The sequence below is a fragment of the Eurytemora carolleeae genome, unplaced genomic scaffold (genome assembly GCF_000591075.1).
Source record: "Eurytemora carolleeae unplaced genomic scaffold, Eaff_2.0 scaffold1808, whole genome shotgun sequence".
Classification (NCBI taxonomy): Eukaryota; Metazoa; Arthropoda; class Copepoda; order Calanoida; family Temoridae; genus Eurytemora; species Eurytemora carolleeae.
The window spans coordinates 1-19325 of record NW_019397694.1 but is presented as its reverse complement, the minus strand read 5'-3'; the positions used below and the strand labels follow the sequence as shown (position 1 = coordinate 19325).

The window sequence follows — 19325 nt, the reverse complement described above, 5'->3', positions numbered from 1 at the left end:
AATAACAATAATAATATTAATAATAATGATAAAAATGTCATACAGTTTGTATCCTTCTTTTTTATTTTATGAAAGGAAATGTAGACGTAAGAAGACTTTCTCTTTGTAAGTTGGCATGTCCGATTTACAACGGTACCCTTTTAACCTTTAACGGATCAGGGATGACGAAGTTTCCCTTATTGTATCTGCAGAAACACTTGTAGTAATTGCTGAACACTTTGTGTGCTAGGTGTCACGTGTCCGGGAGTCACAAAAAAAGATTTTTTTATTTGAATTTTAAAAAAAACCGGATCGAACATAAAAACTATGGGATTTTCAGGAAATGCCATTTGCATGGAGCTAACACTGCTGCACTTTCCTTGCCCGGGAGGGTTTTATTCACCATTTTTAGCCAGAAAAATACGAATTTTTCCGTCGATGACGAAAAAAGGTTTAATGGGTAACATTGTGGCTCGGACATGTCATGCTATATATGAAGGGTCACTAAAAATTACTCCTACAGTCACTTTATTTAATACTAAATGATAGTAAATATTTAATACATGTCTATTTTTAGTTATTGGTCAATCTTTTTTCCAGTTTATAGGGAAAAATTTTTTTAATGACATAATAAAAATAAAAAATATAAAACTGGGATGAAAAATGTTTCCTCTATGTTCTGTCAGTTAGATATCATCTAAAAATCTCGCATTATTTTCCTTATCTATTTTTTCCATCAATTATCTATCTATCATTTATTGTTTACGGTCCAAATGCTTGAAATTTTGTAGAATCATGGTAAATGTCAAATTTTGTACTCTGCACAAAATTATTTGATAAATGTTTATCTATTATTTTACAAAGTTGGATATAAATGGTAGATACGGTCATAATTTCAAGTGACCAGCCATGTAAAGATGGGCATGACCAATTCACAATTTACTTTGACCCGATCACTCATGTGGAAGATATCGTCGTTTTAGCAATTGTGTAATTCTGACAATTTACGCCATTGTTTCTGTAGCTCAAATGTGCTAGTCAAACTAAGGATTGCAGCACGGGAAGCCGTAGTACATTTGAATTTCCGAGCCGGGTCAGCCTTTCCGGTCCCAGTTTGAACTATACCTGGCTCTAAGGACAGGACTAGCTGGTGCAACAAGGTTGACTTTATGCTTCAAATAGGTTGAATTCACTTTTACTAAAGGGGCAGAGGTGTGTGACAGATAAGCCACAATTGAAAATAACCCGTTCTTCATAATTAGATACATAGATATCTCATTAGTTTTTGATGATACAAAGTTTTTAATGGTTAACTTGTGAATCAGACATGCCACTCTGTAAGTGGAGGGTCACTAAAAACTATGCCTTGCAATTTCTTTTAAGCTGGGGAATTTTTGGTAGCAGACCCAGTTTAGAATTAAGCTCTGAAACAACCCCTAGTTGTTGAGAACACGTTTTAAACGTCATTGTTATTTTACTTCTGTTCTAAGTATTTTTCAGATTTAGTATATTTTGCCTAAAAATAATGTTTAGAACTCAACAAACAGGAATTATGGATAGAATTTTGACAGCACTTGATATTTTTTTCTAGAATGCAATAAATGAAATAAGACATGCAATTTCTAAACGCATGCAGCAAGTCTTGCATACATAAAACATGCAGGTTTTCGTAAAGCATTTTGTTTCAATAATAAAATTTAACTTTGATGGGATATAGATGAATTTAAAACATAATAGTTCCATTACGCTTTATTTTGAAAAATTTTGTTATGAAACACTGAAATAACAATTACAAAATTCATAATTACAGTTCTTCATTAAAATAGAACTGATTGCAACTATTTTTGACCGTGTAGTTGTTTATGTTCCTATTCAATTTTAAGCGTTCAATTATGCACCAACTTTATGTTATTAGGGTGAAAACTAGAAACTATTGTGGTAATTTATGCATATTTAGATCTCAAAACTACATACTTAATCATAATGCTGTAATGGAATACTAAATGTGGTCTTAAAATCTTAAATCTGTCCTGAACCCATTGAAAGTTTCCTTGGACCCTACTAAACAGTAGTTAATCTTCTAGAAATGATTATATCTGCAAGACTGAGCAAATTCTTGGAATTTCTTTCCCTGCCTTCCCTAATTGACAGTTGAACAACTTTTCATTATATATCTACAGTTTCGGGGTTAAGTTGCTAAAAGGCTTAATAAAACATATTTCCTTCAAGTAGACAAAAGGGTATTTTCAGAATTTAACCAAAATTTTGTTGACTCATTCCTATCTTGATATATCTTATGAACTATTTATTCATTAAAGTCAGTGTGTGTTTGATTTTTTAGGAGGATTTTTCACAAAGGAATCCCAATATTACTGCAGCCGTTGCTATCAGTCCCACTATGGGACTAAATGTGCTAAATGCAATGATTATGTTGAGGGAGAGGTTGTGTCTGCCCTTGGTAACACCTTCCACCAAAAGTGTTTTACGTGTGCCCGGTGCATGAAACCATTTCCAACAGGAGAACGAGTGACATTCACTGGAAAGAACTGTTTGTGTCAGAAATGTATTCAGGCAGAGAAGGAAATTGATTCCAGGATAATACCAGAGCCAGCTAATGGATACAACAGTGTTAATAGCGATGCTTGTGCAGGATGCAACCAGGAGCTAAAGGATGGACAAGCATTGGTGGCCCTTGATAAACAGTACCATATATGGTGCTTCAAGTGCACCACTTGTAATGTTCTGCTGCATGGAGAGTATATGGGACATGAAGGAAGACCATATTGTGAGAAGGATTACCATGAAAGATATGGAGTTAAGTGCGCTTACTGCCAAAGATTTATCTCTGGCAAGGTTCTTCAGGCAGGTGACAACAATCACTTTCATCCTACTTGTGCTCGATGCAGTAAATGTGGAGACCCATTTGGGGATGGGGAGGAGATGTATCTTCAAGGGGCAGCAATCTGGCATCCTAGATGTGGACCTGGACCTGGGGAAAGCGGATTTGTCATCAATGGATTTGACACTTCAAGCATTGTTGATGGATTTGATGGCCTGTCCTCAACAATGAGTGAACTGCATTATGGATCCAGGGCCAGTAGCCCAGGAGGGTCAATGCTAAGAGATTATCGATCCCAATCTCCTGGAATTCCATTTGCGTACAGCTATATACGCCAAGGAAGATCAGTTTCCAGTCTGCGTAAACCCATTGATCCATATGATAGAAAAGCTTCCCATCCACCTATGCACTTTCATGTTCCCCAGGATAAGACAAGGAAGGTGACCATAACACCACGGTCTAGCAGTAGATCTGGTATGAGAGCCATGATAGAAACTCTCCAACATACATCTCCTAGACCTAGGTCACCACACATGAACAATGAGGAGCCTATAGAAATGTCCCATTACCCTGACGGGAAGAAGGTTGAGGAAGAACATGTGGTTCCAATCGAACGGGATGATTTTCCAGCTCCACCATTTTTGTATGCTGATGAGAAGCGTCGCAGGAGGTGGTCAGAACCAATGAAAAAAGAAGACAGCGTGGACATAGGACCCCCTCCAGATCATCAACTTGATGCAAAGCTAAAGAATCAGGAAGAGACATTAAGAAAAATATCAAAGGGTGGAAGTGGCCTTGGGAAAGTGTTTCTGGATACAGTACAACAGCGTGAGAAGATGAATGCTCAGCGAAGAGCATTTATTGATCCTCGAAGCTATGCAAGAACACCATCTGCCACCAGGGAACCCCAGTTTCGACTTCGTTATGATTCTCCAGTTAATGCTTCTCCGTCCCGTTTAACACATTCTCGCCATGAGGATGAACCAACTACATTTTTTCGGTCATCCTCAGGGCGTTCTCTTGGGACACCGGGATACACAACTCCAGGTACAGTTCACAGCACTCCTAGCTACAGGATAGTGTCATCACTAGGAGGACCACCTAAACCTGGTTACACCCGGAAATCTTCAACTCTACCAGCTTCTGGGATCAACGGAACCTTTTCTCCAGGTAATGCAGTCAACTTTTTCCTTTTAACGGCTTATTTATTTGTCTATCATTATCTATCAAATTGATATATCTTTCTTTCTTTATCTTTCTCAGATTTAATTTTTATATCTAGGATATTCGAACTTTGAAGCTGGTCTTGATCCCACCTTCAGTACGGAGTTTAGCAGTAAATCTGATATATCAGAAAAGAGTTTAGATCTTAGGAACCTTAAACATACACATTCAATCCTTAATATACCCCCCCCCCCCCCCAAATTATATAAAAAAGGGGGAGGGGGAAATATGTTTTTTGGTTTCATAATCTTCCACTTTATGTATAAACAAAATCTTGTGGTGGGATGTAAAGGTTTCTATTTTTTAACCCAGAATGCCAAACATAACCCATGGCAAGAAAAACATCCAGTTTTGTTTAAAAGAACGATTCTGCATTTTTCTTGTAGGTCGCAATATTCAAGGTGGTGTAAACTGAATTAAGAATCGATCACTTCAAACTTAATTTCTATTTCTAAAAGAATGGGTTCGCATAAAAGATTTGTATCAAAGGAACCCAGTTTTTGCTACATAACAAAATTAATATTTTAAACGACATCTGGTTTCAAAGATAAAGAGGTTAAAAAATTTGATTTTTCCTGTCTTTTTTATGAGCACTTTCTTTAATTATAATTAGTTGAGTTGATACTTGAATGAGAATGAGTATGGGGGCGTGTATAGGGATGGGCGTGTCTCTGCTACAGTAAACCGAAGGGATTTAAAATCCTCCACAACATACACACAAGGTAGATATTATATTCTGAAAGAGACTTTAGTTGTAATTTCAAGTGATCCTCTTTATAAAGAAGATCATGTCCGATTCACAATTCACAATGGTACCCTTTATGTGGATTCACAATTCACAATGGGACCCTTTATGTGGATTCACAATTCACAATGGGACCCTTTATGTGGATTCACAATTCACAATGATACCCTTTATGTGGATGATATTGCAGGTTTTCTAGCTTGAACAATGTTTAATTGTTACTCTAGCAAGAAATCCGTACTTGTAAGTAATTTTAAGTGAAGCCATAATTGGAAAATTTTTATGAAGATAAATCCTAGATATCTCATTCATTCTTGATCACACAGTGTTTTAATGGTACTTTTGTGAATCTGTCATGCCTTTCTATAATTGGAGGGTCACTTGATAATACTTCTACATTCCCTTCCAACTATTTCTGTCATTTCTTTTAACTTAGGATCCATTTTATTATGACAAAATTAATTTTGTCTTAAATAATTTGAATTGTTTATCAATTTTAAAGTATAAAGTATAAACGTTAAGAGGTGTTAAACGTTTATATAATTGCTAAACCAGTTGAGATAGAAAGATAGCTAGTGAGAAGTCATGTATATAAATCAGAGACTACACAGACTGCTCATATGACATACACCCTACCTGGATAGGCTGAGCAGGCCTATAGTGTCCCGGCATGCCATGCTACGGTTCCATGTAATGTTTTTTGACTGACATCTCACGGCCATTTGTTGCATTCAGGGGTAAAGTTTTACAACTTTTAAAGAAATACTCCAATTTTAAACATAAAACCTAACGTTTATGAATATTGTCTATTTTTAAAGATTTTGCATTTCCTATTTAAAGGATCCTTAAATATCCCTGAATACAGATGTCTCCTGATTGGTCGTGTACAGTACTTGTACACAATAAAACATGCTGTGGAAAAAATTTCATATTATAGGACAGGTGTTAATCAATCTCTGTAACTCTCTTATCTCTGATATAAATATACATTACAGATCATACAGGGTTACCCACAAAGGATGAGACTTTAGAGACGATTTTACAGAATTTATACTGTTTGTTTTCTTATATTCATGATTCCCTGCAACTGTAAACTTGTTTCTTTCTTTGCCAAATCATAAAATAAGCCATTAAAAGACCATATTCAAGGCAGAAGACTTAAGTTTACCTTAGGATTGTCCCATTGTATGATTTGTGGGTAGTGATAGATAAAATAATAAATAAGGGGGGGGGGCACTAAAAGTTATTTTCATTTAAGTGAAAATATGAGATTTTTTCATTTAGTTTATTATGTATTTGCACTTTTAAATATTCTAGTTTGCTCAAATTTAAAATAATCATTATTTTCTGTTAATAAACATTTTTCAAATTATTATTATTCTATAATTGTATATTTTTCATTAAATAAATCTTTCAAATAATTTAATAATACACACGTAATCTTTCTTTTATTGATAATTGCCATATGATTGTTTATTTTTGAAAACAGTTTGTCCGAAACAGCTTTTTTGTGGTAACTTTCATGACCCAGAAAAGGAGAAGGATAGCATTTTTTTTTGCTTGAATATCAACATTTAAAACCTAAAAAGGTTTCTAGAAAATGGGCGCGAAGCGTCCTGAAAGCTTAGTGCAATATACACATGTATTTATAATGATCAAAGTAACGGGAAATTTTTGCTGAAAAACTGAAAATTCAAGAAAATCAGGAAATTCAATATTTAGACTAAACTATTTAAGAATAAGATACCACCGAAAAAAAATGATAAAATAATTGTAAATATTATCAGGAATGGATTAGTTTGATAAATGCATAGAATATTTGAAAGCTTGTGTGAGGGGATAATTTAAAAATTATTTATTTAATGTCTGAGAAACATTGCAGAAGATATCGTCGTTTCTCCAATTGAAAAGGTGTTAAATTCTTTCCATAGTATCATAGTCTCTGGAACACATATCCACAAGTAACTTTTAAAAATAGAAATAATTTGGTTAAAAAATTACATTTTCTAAATCCTTGATTAGACAAATGTTCAAAGGTTACCGTTTGTGAATCGGACATATCGTGCTTGAAATTACGCCTACAGTCCCTTTAAGTAATTACGCCTACAGTCCCTTTAAGTAATTACGCCTACAGCCCCTTTAAGTAATTACGCCTACAGTACCTTTAAGTAATTAATCAAATTTAGTCAGCTGCTCAATACAATGTAAATATTAGCTGAGTGTACGGTTTGTTTGTTTGTTTACATAGTAGATTCTGTATGTTAACGTCACGGTAAACAAGAGGTCCTGATTAAAGCGAGGCTTGACTCTAACTCCCTTTTTTACCCATTAAATGTAGAATCTACGTACTTGCTATTTTATACTATTTTGTTGGTATTTAAAAATAGATACATTATTTAACGCTATAGTTGACGGATGTTAAATGAAAGATCTAAATATCAGTTGAAAATATTCCAATACAGAAAGATGTACTTATAGTTGCTGTTAGTTCTACGTGGTGTGCGTATCTGCATTTAGGTGTAGACATGTTTGCGCGCTTAGTGTTAAACAGTTTGTTGGTTCAATTCAGGGATACATGCGCGCATATAAAAGAGGGAGGGAGGGTTAAACCCCACCTCCTCTTAGGATTCTTGGTATTTGTCAGGGGCGTAGTGGAGGTTTAGTTTAGGAGGGTGAATTTTTTGCGCGCGTTAGCGCGGCAAAAAAAATTATGCGCCCCCCTAAAAAACGTATTAAGAAAGAAAAATTAAGTTTAAAATCTATATTAATCTACCTGACTATTAGTCATTTGACCATAATTACCAATCATACCATTATAAAATCTAGTAGAAAAAGAGCAAAAAACTTCTTTTTTTTTAAATATTTTTTTTTGAGTTTATCATAAATCATATCAATATCAATCATATTATGACTAGATTACACTGGAGACAGTATCATTTAATGTTTTTTTAACGATACCTAAATCTGTATTTTGTGGCGCTTTGTGAGAGAAAAGATGTCCCAAAACATTGTTAATAAAAATATTCTCAAATTTCCCTATATAAATATTCCCTAACCAATAAATAGGTCCGGTGGGTGATGTTTGCATCTACATTATACGTATTGATGATGAAGATTGTTCAATCCATGGGTTAAAATAAGAAAAATAAAAGAAATTTTGGTAAAAAGTTCTGGAAACATGCAGTTGTTTTGAACCTTTAAAAACGGATTAAAAATGGCATTACATTCATGTGATATGGACTTAAAATTAACAAAAAATAATTAAAAGCTTTAATAATACTGCCTCCAAATTTAAGAACTCTTGGTTTGTTTTATTTTTAATATTTCCTCATTTGAAACCTGGTCCAGAATGTCGGAGTGCATGTGCATCCTGGCCAGGTTGCACAGCCTCCCGCTCCCGTGTCTGAGAAATAGATAAATTGTTGACATAGCAGCAATTTGAGGGTCGTTATGCCAACTTTCATTATTAATTTCAACCATGTTTTAACTCTTATCAGATATTTTTTCTGGAATATAACTTTTATCAATGCATAACAAATTAGTAAATGTCTGAAATTAGATTTTTCTGAAAGTAAATGACATTCCTTTGTAAAGATCTGGTTTAACATGGATTTTTGTAAATAAGTCTGATTTTAACATGGATTTGCGTAAATAAGTTGATCTTAACATGGATTTGCGTAAATAAGTCTGATTTTAACAGGGATTTGCGTATATAAGTCAGATTTTAACATGGATTTGTGTAAATAAGTTGATTTTAACATGGATTTGCGTAAATAAGTCTGATTTTAACAGGGATTTGCGTATATAAGTCAGATTTTAACATGGATTTGTGTAAATAAGTTGATTTTAACATGGATTTGCGTAAATTGTTTCACACCAAAATAAATTTTTTTTTTCAATTTAAATGAAATTAATCAATTTAACGTCAAAATGAACTTCTAACAAGCTTCTTTAGAATTTAATCCCGTGAAATCAATCTGAGGCTGAATTTAAAGAATTTGAGCCGCGGTTTAAATCTGCCAAAATCCGGTTTAAATTAAGCGCCGGCTTAACTCTTGAAACATTTGATACAATTTTAAGTGGAACCAACCATATTTAAGCCGTGGCTTAAATTTAAACCGCCGCTCAAATTCTTTAAATTCGGCCATTGATTAAATAAAGCTTGATTACCTTTTAATTGTATATATACAGTGTATTCAACACACACCGGACTAACCAGAGTGAACAGCATTCGGTTTCTTCTATTTGAAATCAAACGTGTTTTCGTCTTTATTTCAATAATCATTTACTTTACTGATTTGTTTATTTAATACATTTTCCTTCAAAATGCATATGCCAACAATAAAGTATTTAAGAAAAAAGTCTAACAAATTATGTTTAATGGGTAATATTGTGATCGAAAGTCACATCTTTCTGGAATATTGACAGAACCGTTAAATCTACACGTGAACAAGATAACGTTAAAAAAATCGTAAATTATCATATTCAGCACTGGCATCAAAACGATTGCAAGCAAAATAAGATAATAATAATAATAATCAATTTTATCTGATTGATCTGGTATATATATATATATACCAGATATATATATTGATCTGGTATATATCTTAGAAAGGAGTTGAGTCTTTGCCACAAACTTTGATTTTTAAATACCTATATCTTTGAAACCAAATGTCGTAAACCTTTGATATTTCAAACTTATATTATTTCATCTAACAGAAGTCATAGTTTGAAATGTAACAGGTCTACGACATTGGAATCCCGAGATTTAGGAATTAGAAAATCAGAGTTGGTGGCAAAGACTCAATTCCTTTATAAAACTTTTATTCTTCTCAGTAACTTTTCAAAAATACAGTTTGAAACATTTAAGATTGCAACCTTACATGGTATTCACTTTATTTTGACGTAAGTTTAATGTACTATTTTTCTATAGTTTTTTGTGCAACCGCCCCGTAGGATTTTTTCCGTATGTTTATATTGTATATTCTATTATTAAACCTTTGAATTGAACTGATTAGTGTTTACTCAACAAAGTTTATAATTAAAGTTTGCTAACAATCTAACCTAATTTTATAATGAATAAAGAACAGATGTCAAGTTTGTTTAAAGAGGTTGAAGACGCTGCCCTCATAACCTAGTTTTAACCATTTACGACGGAGAAATCCTTGTTTTTCTAGCTGAAAGATAATTGCTAGGAAACTACATGCATGATTCCAACTTTTTTTGGTTAAAATGAAAGAGGGAACATTTTTTAGCAATATTGCTTTCGTGGTCCATGATTAATTTTAGCCTATTTTTGTATTTATTTTAAGTTAAAGTTTTATAAAATGTGGAAATACTTCTATCCTTCTATCCTTCTATCCTTTATAGCTACTTCTATCACGAAACAGCTTATTTCTGTTCATTGCCTTACCTTCCACTTTAACCATTAACTTAATCTATCTACCTATCTACCAACCAACTATCTATCTATCTATCTATCTATCTATCTATCCAGCTATCCATATTTTTATATATCTATCCATCTATATTTTTATCTATCTATTTATCTATCCAGCTATCCATCTTTTTATATATCTATCTCTTTATCTATTTATCCAGCTATCCATATTTTTATATATCTATCCATTTATATTTTTATCTATCTATCTATCTATCCAGCTATCCATCTATCTATTTATCTTACTATCTACTTATGTATCTATATATCTGTCCATACATTCATCTATCTATATATCTATATATCTTTCCATCTATTCATCTATCTGTGTGGCAAGCTATCCATTTATCTATTCATCTATCTATCTATCTATCTCTAATGATTTTTCTATCTTTCTATCTATCTATCTATCTATCTATCTATCTAACTAACACAATATTCTCAGCTACGGTTGAAACAAAACTCTTTTTGCAATTTTCGATTTATGAAACCTTCAACACTACAGGACAGGGTATTTATGAAGACACATACAAAATAAGCTACTTAAATAATAGGTATTTAAAGTTTAAAAGATAAAAGAGTAACAATACATAAACAATTAAGATTATATTTTGTCCCTGGCTAAAGCTCGGGACAAAATTAAAAGGCTTGAACCTTCTCGATAAAGAGAAAATTTCTGTCCAAAAACACTGCGAACAAAAATTACAGTTTTGTAAATAGTTATAATAAAATTGTAAAAATAAAATGAAATATAAATCCGGTTTTTTAAAATATATAGAACGGCACAACTGGTCTCGTATCTTTTCTTTTATTAACTTCTACCTGGAGTGTTTCAAGATTATATTGCCACCATAGCTATATATTATATTATATCTATCCATTTACCCATTTATCCTTTTGTCTATTTATCTATCTATCTATCTACCAATCTATATATCCGTTTATTTATCTATCTATCTGTATATCTGCATATCTATCTATCTATTTATCTATCTATCTATATCTATCTATCTATTTATTTATCTACCAATCTATATATCCGTTTATTTATCTATCTATCTATATATCTGCATATCTATCTATCTATTTATCTATCTATCTCTATCTATCTATCTATCTATCTAACTATCTATCTATCTATATCTATATATCCGTTTATTTATCTATCTATCTATATATCTGCATATCTATCTATCTATCAATCAATCTATCCATCTATGTATTTATATATCTAATTTCATACAACTCGAATTCAATCCATCTATCTATCTATCCAGTTATCTATATGTCTGTCTGTCTATCTATCTATTAATCTATCCATCTACATATCTATCAACCAATCTAAATGTCTGTTTATTTATCTATCTATCCACTTACCTAAGAATATGATTATTAAGGGTTGAGAAATATGTCAACTTCTGAGCAGAGCGGACGATCCTACTCCTCTCATATTAATAGGTAAATAAAGATTGGCACTTAGACGGACGATAGATAGACGATAGATAGATAGACGATAGTGATGTTAAAAAGACGATAGATAGGTAGACATGTAGCCTGTAGGGAGACGCCTGATATACAGGCAAGTAGATGCAAGAGGCTAGTGAGAGACAAACACATTGACAGACAAAGCGACATTTATAGACATACTTTTATTTCGACATTTTTTGAACCAGCTTTTAATACATTGTGACAGTTTAGGCTACAGACATAAACAGATATTGTGACAGACATAAACAGATATTATGACAGATATTGTGACAGACATAAACAGATATTGTGACAGACATAAACAGATATTATGACATGTAAAAACAGATATTGAAACAGACACACAAATGTTGTGACAAACATAAACAGATATTGTGACAGATATAAACAGATATTGTGACAGACATAAACAGATATTGTGACAGACATGGACAGATATTGTGACAGACATAAACAGATATTGTGACAGACATAAACAGATATTGTGACAGACATAAACAGATATTGTGGCAGATATAAACAGATATTGTGGCAGACATAAACAGACAAACGAAAATCAAGTCTAAAAAATCTCAAATCGACCTAAATTAGTTGAGAAAATATTTTTATACACTTTTTTTAGGTCACTGCCGAATATGGCTACAGGGTTAAGCAAAGCTCCTAAAATCTATCCAATCCATCTACTCCTAACCTCCAACTACCGTCTACCCCACGATGTAGACAGATGTAACCTGGAGCGCCATCTGGCGGATTCCGATTTCGAACTCGTGTTCGAGTGTGGCCGCCCCGAGTTCTACAGTTATCCACAATGGCGGCGAAACGAGCTTAAAAAGCGCGTCAAATTATTCTAAATCGAATTCAAAATCTCAGAAAATCTGTTAAAACATGAATATCTTAAAAACTAAATTTACAGTCATGTACAGAATTGTCATGTACAAGTTATACACTACATTACAGTACACAGTAAACTCCACTGTACAATACTGTACAGTACAATGATATGAATCTAGTTTATAAATAAACCAGTGACGTCACCAAAGAAGTTCAATCATGAATTAAAAAGGTTGTACGTAGTTAAGAATATCCACAAGGGATAAAATAGTTTAATTTCACCTAGACTGTTCGAAATGACCACCAACGTTCGGACATAGTGTACATAGTGTACAATATCATTGAATGTAAACAATAAACATTAGAAAATGATAACGAATTGAAACCGAATCAGGGTTAGTTTTTAGACTCATGATTGTAACTTGATTCAGGATGAACTCACCCGTTAAAGGACATTTGAGATTTAATCCCATCACGTTGTACTCTATCTATATATAAACTATATATATAGATAGTTTTACATCGTACTTATATGTTTTCGGTCCCTTAGTTTTTGTTAAACTGGACTAGAGTGATAATTATATTGAACTTTTGGGACTTCACTTAGCAGCTTGATGAAAAATGAAATTGTCGGTAGCTTGAGAAATAATAATCAGTGATATTTCCTCGGATGAAGTATTTGAGCTTTAAAATTGTCAGAATAGCTGAAGAATGCAGAGAATGCATGCTGTGGTGATTTGACACATTCTGCATTCTGAAAAGTATCTGTGCATGCTTGCATAGATTAATTGATAAAGGTAAAAGAATAAGCAGAATGCTGCATGCTGCACGGTAGCTATGAAATATACAAGATGGGGAAGGAGCATGCTGCATTCTGCACCATAGCTATGAAATATTCAAGATGGGGAAGGAGCATGCTCCAGCCTGCATGCTGCACCATAGCTATGAAATATACAAGATGGGGAAGGAGCACGCTGCATGCTGCACCTGGTTGTCTGGAATACTGCTTGCTGCACCATAGCTATGAAATATACGAGATGGGGAAGGAGCATGCTGCATGCTGCACCTGGTTGTCTGGAATACTGCTTGCTGCACCATAGCTATGAAATATACAAGATGGGGAAGAAGCATGCTGCATGCTACACCTGGTTGTCTGGAATGTCTGAACTAGAACTATAAAACATGAAGAGGTAATATTAACAATTTAACAATCACACTTCAGACTAAAAGATTAAAATTTTACATGTTTTCGATGATAACTCCTATTGAAGACCTAATGAGATGAACAAAATAGTTTTAAATTTCTAATATTTAACCGGATGAATTTTCTGTCCATACACACCTACATACAACTACTCTTCTACTTATTCTGATTCTAGAAATAACGTAATATTGCCTTTTTAACCTTGTGTTATCTACACACTCTTTTTGGGTTTAATTGAAACAATACATATGTAAATAAGAACAGAGATAGATAGATAGAGTGATAGGTAGATAGAAAGAGTAATAGATAGGTGGATAGAGTGATATAGGAATAAAGGGATAGATAGATAGATCATTTCCAGTTTTGTTTTACGAGTTACCCTGTATATATAAACAGGCCTGGTGGAGATAAGAGTTAATTTAATTGATATTTAAAGTAAACATTTAGGAATTACTGTCCGGGGGAATTTACTCATTTTTTCGGAGGGTGGATCACTCATAATTTTTGTTTTTACTTCCTCCAGGGGACAGCCCCTGTAACCCCCCCCCCCTTTAAGATCTCAGTAAGATATAAATCGTGTTCAACTAAATTCATATATTTATAGTTTACACGATATTAGACTTTTATAGTTTTTATGAATTATATATTTTCATAAAATCAGGGGTTTAGTTTAAATCAGGGGGCGGAAACGTCATGCATGTGTGTCTGTACCAAAAGAGTTTGTGTAAGGTTTACCGAACCGAAGGTGTGTACTGAAGGTTTATACAGTACATAAGAATCTCGGTATTTATACATTTAAGTCAACTATATGCGAAATTTCCATGCAAAGAATATAATTTGATTAAAGTTTACAATAAACTTCTCGTTATTCAAGCTTATTTATAATTGACAACATTGTTCTGCAATTTCCTTGACTGTAGTCATGTTGTGTGTCTGTTCCAAAAGAGTGTATGTAAGGTTTACCGAACTTGTCTGCAAAGCAGTGCGACTGGCTTTCTCATGCCAGACCAGTGCCATTTCCCTTCCCTTAATCCTATTCCCTGGTTTGTATTGTATATTTATATAGTTTGATATGGTAGGGTGCCGCAGAAAAAATTCTTAGATGTATCATGTGCAACCAAATGTGCAACACCTATTTGTACGAATCAAAATTTTTAAGATAAAGTTATTATTGATGTAATAAAAAGATATCTTGCCTTTTTGAAAAATTCTCTAAAAATTTAAATCAATTAAGAAAACCTAAGAAGAAAATATTTGAATAGGATAAAGTAATTTTAGAAAAGTAAATTTGTAAATTTGTAAATTTGTATGCCATTTAGTATTTAAAAGATATGGTATATGTATTTAGTATTTAGTATTTAAAAGATATGGTATATGTAAGACTTTTTAATTTTAACAATATCACATTCCTCCGAAATTCATGCTGGAATAAAAAAATGTTAATTTCCAAATTTTTTCCTGAAGAATTTGTTTATTATTTTAGTTTCTCGAAAAATCGTTCACCACCTCCCACCTGTTGAAAATTATATTTTTTCCTCGGATGAAATGTGTTTTTTTTTGTAGCGTTGAAATCCCTTAATTGGAGAAAATTATTTTTAGGGGAAAATACATATTTCTTTTTTCTTACCTTAATTTTTTACCCCTTCAAATTATACACCCCTGAATTATTTTTGTTTAAACAATTTAAAAAGTGATTTTTAGTTTTGATAAGATTTGATTAATGGCCTTTTATATTTGAGTTTAAAAAGAAATATCTTAAAATGCATTAGCGAATGATTCATAAGAATGTTAAACATTTTTTTTATGAATTTAGAGTAAAGAATAGTGAGCTTGTGAGGAGTGAGGACTTTAATCATTTTAATAAAAATAAGACAAAAGATTATATCAATAGTAGTATAAAAAGTAAGTTTTCAAATTGTAATTTTGCCCAACATTTTTGAATCTTTTTTGTTACTAATTTGGAATTGGTCAGGAACACATTTCATAATATTCAAACATTTTTTTGTATTACTTGACAATTAACAATTTGATTTTTCAGGAGTTCTTGTCTAAGGGCAAACCGGATACCCTGTAAATTGCTGTAGAAATCCCCCAAGAAAGGTTTGTTTGTAAACAACTGCAAGATACAGTACAGTTTGCGACCGATGACGTAAACAATTTTTATTCATCACAATCTTCATAATAATACCAGATAGAAATGGCGAAAACAATATCTTCTTAAAAATTCAATTCATATACCATTAAAATAGCTCTAAAAGTATGCCAGATTAGCTATTTTTTCATAAAAATAGCTTCTTGTTAGAAAACTACAAAATAGCTAAAAAATATTATTTTTCACAATATTATAGCCATATATTTATCCAGCAACATAGAAATCTCCAATTTACATAAATAATGATTTACAGTGTACAGTGTACACATTTGTTTATTTACATTGTACACATTTGTTTATTTGCAGTTTATCACAGTGACGGGTTTTGTTTTTCATTGCCGAACCTTTTTTATGTACAGTTGTACACCACATATATTTATAATTTTATGTACACTACATATATTTATAATTTTCTGCATTTGAGTAAAATTTAATTGTATTTTATGTAAATCGGGCATTTTACATTTTATTTTTTATATCTTACATTTAAAGCTTAAAGTTAGATTTTTTACGTTTCCAGGAAATACCCCTCCCCTAAACACTGTCCATTAGCGCCTGATCTAATCAGTGTTCAGACATGTGTTTAATGTCTATTCTGAACCAATAGAAATAGTATGGTGGTAACATCTATCTTTCTATCTATCTCATTATCCAATCAGCTTAGAGCTATGAAGTAAAGGCAAATATTTACTTCTACTGAAATTATAACGACAGTTCTTATTTTTTTCATTTGTTTATCTATCTATCTATGCACATATATTCGTCTATCTCTATTCTATCCATTTATTTATACTTACATCTATCTATCTATCTATCTATTTAATCTACATTTAAACTTATGTTATTCTTGATTAAAGCCTTAATTCATCTCTGCGTATCCTATATTAGGCAAATACATGATTGTCTATTTATCTATCTATCTAAATATCTATCTATCTATCTATTTATCTATCTATCTAAATATTTATATATATATATATATCTACCTATCTAAATATCCATCCATGTATCTATCTATCTATCTATCTATCTATCTATCTATCTATCTATCTATCAATCTATCTCTTTTTCTATCTATCTATCTATCTATCTATCTTCCAGCTATAAACTTCATGAACTACTAGGGTTCTAGGGGTCTAACATAAAGCCAGCTGCGGGATAATTTAGTCGAGAGGGGGGGGAGTCCAAATATGAGGAGGAAGGGGGGGAGGTTGGTATGCAGCATCCCCCCTTCACACTCTATGCTAATCACTACATGTTGAGAAGATGGAGTAGGAGTAAGGGGGAGGGCAGAGGGAGGAGAACTGAGGTTGAATTGTCCAATTTATATCAAGTGAATTTTATCTTCTCTAATCTTTAAATATAATTCATTCTCGGCAAAAAGTTTTTCTTGCGTCAATTTTTTGCAACCTTCCGCCCACACATTCTTGCTAATTGTGTTACTTTGTTTGCAAAAAATTGAGATTTCATGATTTGGCAGAAAATTCAAGAAAATAGTTTTATCTTTATTTTTTCTGAAGGTTCTGATTTAGAAGAATGTTACTGAGAGACACGATAATGATTTGAAATTAGAATTTTTTATGATTTTTTTATCACGAATATCCATCTTCGGATATCATCACGATTTCATGAGTCATTTGTTTATTTCAATTTTAAATTGATATGCAGGTTTACCCACAAAGGATGAGACTTCAGAGACGACTGTACGAAATTTATACTATCTGTTTTGCAAAATTACTAAATAAACCATTAAAATACTATTAAAGACTTAATTCAACTTTGAGATCGTCTTTACAGTCTCAATCTTTGTGGGTAACGCTGTATAGTTTATTTTTGTGAAGGGTTTAGATATTTTTGTAGATCTTTAGTTGTGGGTTATAATATCATACAATTAAAGCGGGAACTTAAATTTTAATTTAATCTTTATAATTTCCTAACTAACTATCTTTCCATTCAAATACATACTCCTTAAATTTGTAAATTTGTATGCCATTTAGTATTTATCCTTACCGCCATCTGGAAGCGTTGAACATTTTGTTTTGTATTTCATATTCATGTTTATTTACATTTTTCATGTGTACTGCACAGCCTGCTAGTTTGTTTTTAACCTGTATTAAGTACATGAGTGATATTTTATGTACAATTCTGTACTTCTCATACTGTACATCGCTGGTACAAGAACTTTCACGAATTTTAGATGTAGAAACATCACTTTTTTCGGGCAACTAAATAAAATTTTATGTATAATTATGTAAATGTACAATTGTGTCTGTACGGTACGCATGTACATGTGCTATCTTTAAAATCTGTATAGTTTATGTTTTATCTTGTACATAAGTAAATTTACAAATATAGGATTTAAAAATAAAATTATTTTTAGTCGAAAAAAGAGAGAGAAACGAAAAAACCATTTTTACTCGATATCAAATCTTAAATTTGCCTATTTAGTGAGAAAATTTTAAGGAACTTTTTTCCAAATAAATGAGTTCTAAGTTAGGGTTTCCAGCGAACGAAATGTTTCGCGAAAAAAAGGGAATATTTTCGGTCGCATTTCGCGAAAATTTGAACAATTCGCGAAATGCGAAAATTTTGTGATAACCATTAGTTTTACAACTGCAACAATTAATTCCTCAAAAGAACTTGTGGAATTCTCTGCTCTGATATAGCTCAGTATTTGAAGTTTTATTATGTCTTATAAATAATTTCTCTTCCTTTACTTTAATTTGAATGTTTGAATTTTGCAATCGTTTCAAAAAATCCGTATTTTTCGCGAAATTTTCGTTTTATTTTTTGCATGATTTCCATTTTTTCGCGAAACGATTTTTCCTTTTCGCTGGAAACCCTAGTTCCAAGGCGTCATTAAAAAGACTGTATGCTGTATTTCAAGTAACCTTCCAGTTTAAGAAGGAAATCTCCGACTCACAACGGTTCTCTAGATTCACAACGGTACCCCTGAACATTTGACTGATCAACAATGAGAGAGAACTCATTGTAAATATCTCTTTGTCTTAAATACTATGTAAAAGTCGTAAAATTTGAGTGTACGCTAGCGTACTGTGTGAGCTCAACACTGAACGTTTAACCTTAAAAGATCTTGAATAGTCAAAGCCCGAAACGGTTTTCAAAATTCTAATGTTAATATTTATATGCTAACATTCTTGAAATAAATATTCCTTAAATATAAAACAGCTTGGAAACAAAATGTTTAAAAATTACGAGCGATTTGGTTTGTAGCAAGTAAGGGAAATTCTGCCATCCTTTGTTAGTCAAAGGTTCAAAGGGTACTGTTCGCTAGTTTCTTATTTTGACAATTAAAAAAGTTAATTATTTAAAGAAAGTATCCGAGGAATCCGAGGCCCCATTAGCATTCACAGAGTTTTTATAGGTCTTCAATAAGGGATCCATTTATTGTCCGTAACCTAG

The 19325-nt window shown here is 32.3% G+C and overlaps 1 protein-coding gene across 1 annotated transcript in view; it reads left to right on the top strand.

Annotated features, from left to right (window-relative positions):
- The window catches only part of LOC111715522 (actin-binding LIM protein 3), an 18496-nt gene extending 2058 nt beyond the window's left edge, over positions 1-16438 (top strand). Inside the window, exons 2-7 of the mRNA XM_023490859.1 lie at positions 2302-3988; positions 4101-4191; positions 4700-4764; positions 11625-11685; positions 12338-13736; positions 15789-16438. Of these exons, the coding sequence (XP_023346627.1) occupies positions 2302-3988; positions 4101-4191; positions 4700-4764; positions 11625-11685; positions 12338-12566 (2133 nt within the window). The 3' untranslated portion in view covers positions 12567-13736; positions 15789-16438. The remainder of the gene's footprint in view (positions 1-2301; positions 3989-4100; positions 4192-4699; positions 4765-11624; positions 11686-12337; positions 13737-15788) is intronic.
- The last annotated feature ends 2887 nt before the right edge of the window (positions 16439-19325 follow it).